Source organism: Martes martes, assembly GCF_963455335.1.
Source record: "Martes martes genome assembly, chromosome: 13".
Lineage (NCBI taxonomy): Eukaryota > Metazoa > Chordata > Mammalia > Carnivora > Mustelidae > Martes > Martes martes.
The window spans coordinates 37,062,134-37,072,152 of NC_137901.1; the positions used below are offsets into that span (position 1 = coordinate 37,062,134).

At 43.5% G+C, this 10,019-nt stretch overlaps 1 protein-coding gene across 1 annotated transcript in view; it reads left to right on the forward strand.

Moving 5' to 3' along the window:
* ZSCAN30 (zinc finger and SCAN domain containing 30) overlaps positions 1-9,772 on the forward strand; it is a 19,601-nt gene extending 9,829 nt beyond the window's left edge. The window contains exons 3-5 of the mRNA XM_080821168.1: positions 3,667-4,192; positions 4,473-4,611; positions 7,823-9,772. Coding sequence (XP_080677294.1) covers positions 3,785-4,192; positions 4,473-4,611; positions 7,823-8,754 — 1,479 coding nt within the window. The 5' untranslated portion in view covers positions 3,667-3,784 and the 3' untranslated portion in view covers positions 8,755-9,772. The remainder of the gene's footprint in view (positions 1-3,666; positions 4,193-4,472; positions 4,612-7,822) is intronic.
* Positions 9,773-10,019: the final 247 nt, after the last annotated feature.

Consider the following 10,019-nt stretch of genomic DNA (forward strand, 5'->3'; position numbering starts at 1 on the left):
GAATGACCATCCCTCCAGTGTAGTAAGCAAGGCCCAGATGTCAAAACCCCAGAATAAAAAGCTATGCTTAATACACCAAGCACTACTCTACATGTTTTATGTTACTTCCAATTCCTATAATAACAGTGCAATGAAAGTACTATTAACTCCCATTTTTAGGAGAGGAAATGGAATCTTAGGTTTGGTTGGTGACTACTGTCACACAGCTATTAAGGTAGTAAGAGGCTGTACTATGATTCCAAACTGTTGGGTCACTTGACTCCAAAGGTGGTGTTCCTCCTGTGAGCTAAGTCATTTTTCTGCAGTCTGAGAAGTGCCATGGAAACATCTTTTAGTCGTTATTAGGCATTTGACATGTTGACCACTGCCTCTTTGAAACTCTTTCTTTTTCCACTGTAGTGGTATTCATTCATATATATGTGGCATCTACTCTGTGCTGTGCATTGGGTTGGGTGGTAGGGAATGGTGAGCAAAAATGCTGATGTAACTTAGAGTTGAATCATGGAGAAGACATGTATTAATGCAATAGTCTCACTAAAATATATAAACTGACAAAATGAGAGCAGGGCTCTGAGAAAAAGGAACATAATTCTCTTTAACTGTGTCTCCTGTGACTCCTTGACTGACCCAACCCCACCTGCACATCAGAGTCACTTAAAGAATGTTTTACAAATATAAAACCAGAGGTTCTGACTCAGGCTGGGGTGCAGCTCGGGCATCTGTAACATGAGATTTCTTCCCCCCATGCATTTGCTTTTTAAAAACTGGTCAGAGGAACAGGGTCAGATTTGCAATTTTGAAAAGGTTGCTCTGGTTATAGTATGAGCAGACAGTGTGTTACTGTATAGTGTGACAGGACAGTTAATGGGATGAAGATGGTAGTGGCAGAGATGGGGAAGGGCAGATTCTGGAGACAGGCAATAAGTCAATAGGACTTAATTTGCATTAAATACAGGAAGGAGGTGTTAGGGATGCTTTCCGTTTTCTAGAAATGCAGCCAGGTGGATGTTCCTAATTCCTGAGGGGACCACTGGGAGAGGAGCAGAATTGGAGTGGGAGGAATCATCAGTTGGTCATGGATGTGCTGTTTTAGGTCCTTTCGTGAAATTCAAGAGGCATTATGGGAGCGAGGAACAGTAAATAGGGCTTGTGCTCAGGTAAGAAGTTCGGAGTAGAGATGCCTGTGAGACAGTGAAGACAGTGCCAGACATAAGGGCTAACCTATGGAACTCTGATGTAGAAGAGGTGGGCCTGTGAAAGATGGAAGAAGGAAGAGAGACAAGCTTTATGATGGAAAACTTCCCTTCAGCCGCATAACATAGAGGTAAGTTGGTGAGGCACAATATTTATAATAGAAATTTAGTATCACAAACATTGAAGTTAAAGGGCAAGACCCATGACATAGACCAGTGATCAGTAAGTAAAGCATACATATCCATGTGATGTAGCCCTTGGTAAATGCTGTATACACAGTGATACATAGATCTGATGATGCTTTGTTATGGGATTTCTTAAGTGGCAATAACCACATAATAAGAACTAAAGAAATGTATTTAGTATTTTTCAAATACTAAAAAATTAAGAGGAAAAATATCCCAGATTTCTCTGTGTTTATATGTGTATGGCAAGAACACAGTTTAGGAAATGCTCCTTTGTAAGTATCTCACACCTAATTTTGTCATAAATAACTCAGGAAATGATACCACCATCCTTTCAATCACCAGCGCCAGGTGAAAACCTATCCTTGACTCCTCTTCCAAACCCTTATCCAGTGTGTCCCTAATTCCTGTCATATCTCTCATCTTTATCTTTGGCTCCATAGCTTAGGCCCTCTCGCCCAAGTGGTTGCCATAGACCCTTCCTCTGCCTTCTCCACACCCCTTCCTGAGTGGGCAGATGGACCCTCCAGCCATTCTCATGGCTCTGGGGCTCAATGCAAACTCTGCAATACAATCTTTCAGACCCTTGGCCTCCTCTCCCTCTGTGGGTGCCTCCTTTCTCACTATTCCTGAACTGTGCCCCAGGCTCTGGCCTATTTTTTGTTGTTTGTGTTTTTTGTTTTTTTGGCTTTTGGCTTTTTTAAAAACATGGGTTCATATCAGAAGCATTTGGAGGCACTTATTGAAGTCTCTTCCACAGAGATTCTGACTCAGGAAGTCTGTTGTGGGGTCCCTGCTCCATGGCTGATTCTGGGCCAGAGGGGACAACCACGAGTCTGGCCTCCCCAAACCACCCGCACCCCTCCTCAGTGCAGTCCTCCCACTGTTGTCTTTCCCTGAATAACCTGATGTGACATCTTCACCCGCTCATTCTAATCAGACTTGCTGACGTGTCTTCTCCCAGCAGGCAGCGCTCCCTGGTCTTAGTTGTCTCTGTGTCAGCTTCCGTGCCTGCTTCCCTCTATCCTTGGATTTATCACACTGCATTTGCAGGTTTACTCTAAGGAGTCTTTGAGGACAGAGCTTTTAATCCTGAGAATCCTGTTAAGTAAACTGCCCAGCACATAACTCAAGTATTTGTTGAAATAATGGGTGGAGGAATTCATTCCTCTTCTCTTGGTACTGTCTTAGAACTTGTGACTTAAAGGCAGGAATTCTTTGTACATTCGCTCTGGCCATTCTCCATGACACTTTCCTAACATTTTCACCATCATTTAAAATGTGTAGTATCAACCAAAATGATCCTGGGCTAACCCATTCTGTAATAAAAAACAAGTGCTTTGGAATTGGGCAACCCTAGGTTCATGTCTCAACTTTGCTATTTACTAGGTTGAGGCCATGGGTAAATTAAGTTACTTAACTTTTAAAAATCTCAGTTTCCTCATCAGTAAAATGGGGATGATAATACCTCATAGTATTATTGTCAAGCCCCAGTAAAATAGTATTTGTAAAGTGCCCGGCCCATAGTAGGTGTTTATTAAGTGCAAATTCCCTTTTGGGAAGACCCCATGGCATAATAAAACTCAGTACTTTCGTTGCAGAGTCTGGTTCTGCTGCTTACAGGCTGTGTATCTTTGGTTAACTTATGTATCTCAGGAGCTTCATTTGGAAATAGGCATAATTATGATTGTTCTTTTGGAATTATTAGGGAAATTATATAAAACATACGTTAAATGTCCAGCTAGTGTTGGCATCTAGTAGGTACTCAATAAAATGGTGATGATGATTATTACTATTCTGCAGTATTTTTCCTGCTTTCCGTGATCCAGAAGTATGATTTATTATCCCTGATACTGACCCTAACATTATTTCTTTTTTTTTTTTTTTTAAAGATTTTATTTATTTATTTGACAGACAGAGATCACAAGCAGGCAGAGAGACAGGCAGAGAGAGAGGAGGAAGCAGGCTCTCTGCGGAGCAGAGAGCCCGATGCGGGGCTCGATCCCAGGACCCTGGGACCACGACCCGAGCCGAAGGCAGAGGCTTTAACCCACTGAGCCACCCAGGTGCCCCACCTAACATTATTTCTAAAGGTTCAGTTGGTTTCAGTGATTCTTAAATATTCTATTTCCTATCCTGAAAAAATCCTAAATCATCTATAATGTATTGTTTATCTGGTAGCTCCCGTTTAGTCATTTTTCTTTACAGAGCTGTACTCTCTGGCGACTTGTCTTTGAAAACCTGCATTTTTATTCTAAGCCAATTTTTTCCCCCTGTGTAACATTAGCATTGTCTATCTCGGGAGTCCCCTGAAGAAGCAGAATTCAGAAGGAATCTCTTAGACAAGGGAATCCATTCCCTTCCTGACTCAACTGGGCAGCATTTTCAGACGGTCTCTGCCCAGAATGTCAGGAAAAGCTGCAGGCCTGGCCTCCCATGCTCCAAAAGAACAAGAAGGACTTATAATTGTGAAGGTTGAAGAAGAGAATTATGTTTGGGGGCAGGACCTTGGCCTTCAGGGTAACACCTGTAGCCTGGAGACCTTCCGCCAGCGTTTCAGGCAGTTTGGCTACTCCGATTCTGCTGGGCCCCGGGAGGCCCTGAGCCAGCTCCGGGAGCTTTGCCATCAGTGGCTGAGGCCGGAGGTGAACACCAAGGAGCAGATCCTGGAGCTGCTGGTGCTGGAGCAGTTCCTGGCCATCCTGCCTGATGAGCTGCAGGCCTGGCTGCGAGAGCACCGGCCTGAAAATGGAGAGGAAGCTGTCACTCTGCTGGAGGAGCTGGAGAAAGAGCTTGATGAGCCAAGGCAACAGGTAAGAAGTAGGTGATGTGTTTGCTTGTTTTATCAATTATAAGTTAATGGAGAAGCCAATATGAGTGGCCTTGATGGCACCGCTGTCAGAGAGTTATGAAATTTCTGTTCGTTGGGTTATTATTTGTCCATTGGAGTCAAGGCACTGGGGCTTTTAATCCTGTTGTTTTCTGTCTAATCATCTGAATGAATTTCTGGCTCTAACTGCCTTGCCCATTGTTCTAGGGTTTTTTTCCTTCTGTATTCTCAGAATCATAGTGCTGGTACTTGATTACTCCTAGGACACGGTTCATGCTCAAGGAATGGTCTGGAAGGAAATGACTTCCATAGGAGCACTGAAGTCTCTGAGTATACAGCTCCAGCCTTTGGAGAACCAGTGCAAGAGTGAGACCCAGGAGTGCCAGACTTCCCATGAGAGAGGTGAGGAATTGCAGTCTATTTGGGGTTGAGGATGATGGTACGGATATCAGCTGTGACATAGTGCATTTTCCTGACAGTCACTTGTGGCTGTCATTAAGTACGGTGGAAAGGCCCCCTCCTTGCCTTGAAATATTCTTCCATTGGCTGTGCCTAGAATCTAAAATTCCAATGTAATTTCTAACTTTGGGTTAAGAATTAAGGTCTTCAATAAAATTCTCTAATACCCATAATATTCAAAGACCAAAATACTGTGTTTTTAAGTATTATGGACCACTGGCAAGGCAGTACCTAAGAGGGAGATGAATTATGTATTAGTAACTGAAATACATAGTAATTTAAACAAGGAAGTTCAATATTAAGAATTATGGACTATAATGGGGTTAATTACTGAGTGGTTTAAAAAAAAAGAAAAAGAAAGAAACAACTCTAAAGAATACAGGAATAACACATGTAGGGAATCTTCAGGGCTGAGGCCAGGCACCCAAGGAAGGCACAAATCTGTAAGAGAGTACCACATCTTCCTAGACAGCATCTCACTGCCTCTGATTCAATCTGCTTCCCATCTCTCTGGTCATCTTAGCACGTTTCTCTCAACATGTTTCAGTTTCTCCACATTCATTTGAAATACAGGGATCCAAAAAAAAAAAAAACCAAAACCCAAAAAAACCCAAAAAACCCAAACCTCTAGTGAGGATTTAAAATACATAATAGGTTCATTTCCCAGCTCTTATCTGTTGTACTCCATATACTTTTGTTCTTTCCCAGTAGCACGTTACTGTTGTGGACTGATAGATCTTGTTGTGCTCATCTCTTTTTAGTCTTAGGGGTCTTGGTTAGCCCTGCCTCTGAAGAATTAATGTAGAGCATGTTACATCTTTCACCTAGATTGTGAGGTTTAAATCACTGGGAGGATCCACCTTGCAAGGATTTTAAGAGTCACCATGTCATTTTTACAACCTTATATCCTTGGTTATAATTTTCCCATAGGTACTTCACTATCCTAACAATAGATCTTCCTAACAATAGATCTCCTAGATCTCCCTGGAAGAAGAACTCGAGATATGGAGATTTGGGTGCATATGATTTATTTAATTTTTTTTTTAAAGATTTATTTATTTGACAGAGAGAAAGAGATCACAAGTAGGCAGAGAGGCTGGCAGAGAGAGAGGGAGAAACAGGCTCCCTGCTGAGCAGAGAGCCCGATGCAGGGCTTGATCCCAGGGTCCTAAGCCGAAGGCAGAGGCTTAACCCACTGAGCCACCCAGGCACCCCAAGGGTGCATGTGATTTAAAGGAAGCAGTGCTCTTGAGGAGAAATCTGTAAAGGAGTGAGAGAAGCAGGGTTAGGAAGGGAAGAGATCAAGCCATGATGTGGTCTTGGGTAAAATCTAGCCTTGGCTTAATATCCTAATCCCTGCCCCACTCCCCTCGAGCATAATGGCACTGCTGAGTTGTCCCTTCTTAAGGTGTGGGTGGGGTGGGGGAGAGGCCGTAAGGATATAAATAACATCCTGGGCCAGATGGTTCTCATCAGCCAGGGCAACTTTCCAGAGAAGGCGGCAGCTGTGGGTATTAGGAACCAACACTCCCAGCAGCTGGGGGAAGGAAGCACCAAGTTCATAAAGCAGGTCTGGATGGGCAGTGCAGCATACATCTACATAACATTAAGGCTAAAATCATGTTTGTTAATGTGCATTTAAAGCCATTTAAATAGGCAAAAGGCTTTTAGGCAAAAGGCTTTTAGACCACACAGGTCTCTGTCAATACTGGGGGACATAGGGGAAAACTGCAGGCCTTGATGTTGAGCATCTTTGAATCCTGGCTCTTCCAGTTATGAACTCTGTGGTCTTACATAGGTGCTGTTGCCTCTCTGAGCCTTCGTTTCCTGATCTGTAAAATGCAATCAGGTTTAAAGGACTACTGGGAGGATGAAAGTAAATGAACAGTTTTTTAGGTTTTCCTCCTCAAAATAATTCTGGTTTCCTCAGCCATCATCTAGTAGTCTCCTTCTGAGTTACCAGAAATCTAGAAACAAGAGGGGCTGGTTGTGAGAGCTGAAAGTTTGGCTCCAGGTGGTTGCATCTGTCTCTTTGTTTCCATCTGCCTTTGACCATTTGCACATAAGACGGTGAACATATAAGACTCCCACCAGACCCCAGAATGAGCCAGGAAACCACAACATTCCTTTTCTTATGCTCTGAGTTTCTTTTTTTTTTTTTTTTTAAGATTTTATTTATTTATTTGACAGACAGAGATCACAAGTAGGCAGAGAGGCAGGCAGAGAGAGAGAGGAGGAAGCAGGCTCCCCGCAGAGCAGAGAGCCCGATGCAGGGCTCGATCCCAGGACCCTGGGATCATGACCTGAGCCGAAAGCAAAGGCTTTAACCCACTGAGCCACCCAGGTGCCCCATGCTCTGAGTTTCTTATTCTATTTGCTTGTAATTGTTTGATCTAGAACTTGCAATTGCTCTAATGCATTCTTGTTCCTGCTTATGTACCTCTGCTCAGTTTACCCCGAAAGAATTTCCTAGTCGTATATTCTGCTCTCCTACTTTTCTAGGAGCACCATTTATTCAGGTTTCTTAGACTTTTTTTTTTTTTTTTCCTGAACACTCCCTATTATCTCTTTTCCTTTCCCTCATTACCAAAAAACGCATCTTCTCCTCTAACCCAGGATTGTCTCCTAGCTTCTTGGTCTCTCACTGTTACTTCTCTTTATCACCATCTCCTCTAACTAATTCCTGCTCACCATCCCTCCTCTCCACTGCTGACTCTCATTCTATGTCTCCCTTACTCTCTGAGGGTGCCACCTCTCACTGCCCCAGGCCACTTCTCTAAATTCTAGATTGGGAAGCTAGTTCTTTTTTTAAAAAAGATTTTATTTATTAATTTGAGAGAGAGAGAGATGGACAGAAATAGAGACAGAGAGCGTGAATGGGGAGGAGAGGGAGAAGCAGGCTCCCCACTGAGCAGGAAGACTGATGCAGGGCTTGATCCCAGGACCCTAAGATCATGACCTGAGCTGAAGGCAGACACTTTACCAACTGAGCCACCCAGGTGCCCTGGGAAGCTAGTTCTTAAGAGTTTTCCTCCTTTCCTCCTTTTTAGGAAATACCCATTTCATTTGGGTAACTTTCAATTCCAGTTATAATAGATTCCTTTCTTCCAGTATGGGGATCCAATGACACTAGTATTTCTATTCACATTTTTAGATGGCAAGCTGGCAAGTGACAAGGTATTAACAACAAAACAAGAAATTATTGAATGTGTAGCGTCAGCGACCATGATATCCCCAGGAAGACTTCCTGGGGAAGCTCCTTCACAACAGGTAGTTGGAGAAGCTTTGGGAGGTCTGGACAACTTTGAGAAGCCAAAAGGAACTGCTGCAAGCAGCAAAATGAGTCCACTTCCTTCCCAGGAAAGACATCTTAGTCTGGCAACCTTCAACAAGAAAATTTCCACTGAAGAGTGTGTCCTTGAATGTAACCAGAGTGAAAGGGCTCTCAGTGTGAACTCAAATGTCTTCACACGACGGAGAGTTCATACTGGAGGAAAGGTCTACGAGTGCTTGGACTGTGGGAAAGCCTTTTGCCAGAGCTCGAAGCTGATTAGACATCAGAGAATTCACACCGGAGAGAGGCCTTATGGATGTAAAGAGTGTGGCAAAGCTTTCAGTTTGAGCTCGGACCTTGTTAGACATCAGAGGATTCATAGTGGTGAAAAACCCTATGAATGTTGTGAATGTGGTAAAGCTTTCAGGGGCAGCTCGGAGCTCATTAGACATCGGAGAATTCACACCGGAGAAAAACCGTATGAATGTGGTGAATGTGGGAAAGCCTTCAGCCGGAGCTCAGCCCTCATTCAGCACAAGAAAATTCACACTGGAGACAAAGGCTATGAGTGTACTGAATGTGGTAAGGCTTTTGGTAGAAGCTCTGTCCTTATTGAACATCAAAGAATTCACACTGGAGAAAAACCTTATGAATGTAACGAATGTGGAAAATCCTTCAATCAGAGCTCAGCCCTCACGCAGCACCAGCGAATCCACACTGGGGAGAAGCCTTATGAATGTAGTGAATGTCAGAAAACATTTAGGCACAGGTCAGGCCTTATGCAACACCAGAGAACTCACACAAGAGTTTAACTCTTGAGTAAGGATTGTACAATTGTGTAATACCAGGGATTTGGTGAGGTTCCCACCAAAGTGAGAGGTCTCCTGAGAGCAGAGTTTCTGTCCTTCCAGTCTAAGTCAGTACATACTGTACAAGGAGATCCACACAAAGATGGTCATTGATGTGCTGAATGGGCACCTTCACAGTAAAACCAGGTCTGGGGCAAAGATCCTGAAAGAGCTCCTTATAAGATGGGCTGAGAGGTGGTGCCTCCAATGGCAAGGATCTCTGTGCAGCAAGAAGAGCGTGCATTTGGCAGCTGGAGGCATGTGCTGAGAGTCATTCGGTTCTCTAAAGTATTCAGTTGTGAGGCTGTGAAATGTTGAATCATGCCCTGAATCAATTTATAGTTCATTCTGCCCCCTTGCCAGTTCTCTTCTCGACCCCGAGCTTCCTGAGGTCAGTTTGTTTATTGTGTACCTGCTATGTGCCAGCCATTGGGGCAGACATAGCATTGCCCTCCCAGAGTTGAGAACTAATGGGATACAGATATTATATATGTATGTATGTATGTATGTATGTATGTATATATATATATATGGCAAGTAATTACAGTAAAGAGTGATAAGTGCTTTGGTGGAATAATCTAGGATTCTGTCAAAATACATGGCAGGGGCACCTAACCTGGTCTGCAAGTTATTGAAGTCTTCCTCAATGTGATGAAATCTCTGTTGGGAAATAAAAGGTGGGTATAAGCCAGGTCAAGGCAAGAGGGAAGAAAACATTACAGACAGGTTATAGCACATATGAAGGCATGGAGAGAGGATCTAGAGATGTCTCTTCACGAGGACTCCTCTAGCAGGAATGTGTTCCTGTAGACCCTGGTTTGGAAGCTAGGACATGTGTTGGTTCCTCACTTCCTGTTCATAATCAGTAAGTTGGGTAGCCTATCGCAGACCCAGAGTTACCTAAAGATCTTGAGGGACTCAGGACAGTTAGTGTGATGGTAGACTTTGCTGCATTGTATGGGAAAAAGCATGTAGGTACACCAAAGAAAGAAAAAATGTTGGAGGTTAGAGGGACAGTGTTGGTGTCCCATAACCCTAGGGCTCAGGAAATGGGAAGCTGACAGGAGCCTGGGAGTGGGAGGTATGCCTGCCTTCCTAGGATCCACTATTCCTCATTTCCTGTCTTCTCCTTACATCAGGCTGGAAGATACTAAGCTACTTGAAGGCAATGAGTACTTATTGAATTACCTCCTTAGATTCCTTAAAACTCTGTTTCTCTGTTAATTTTC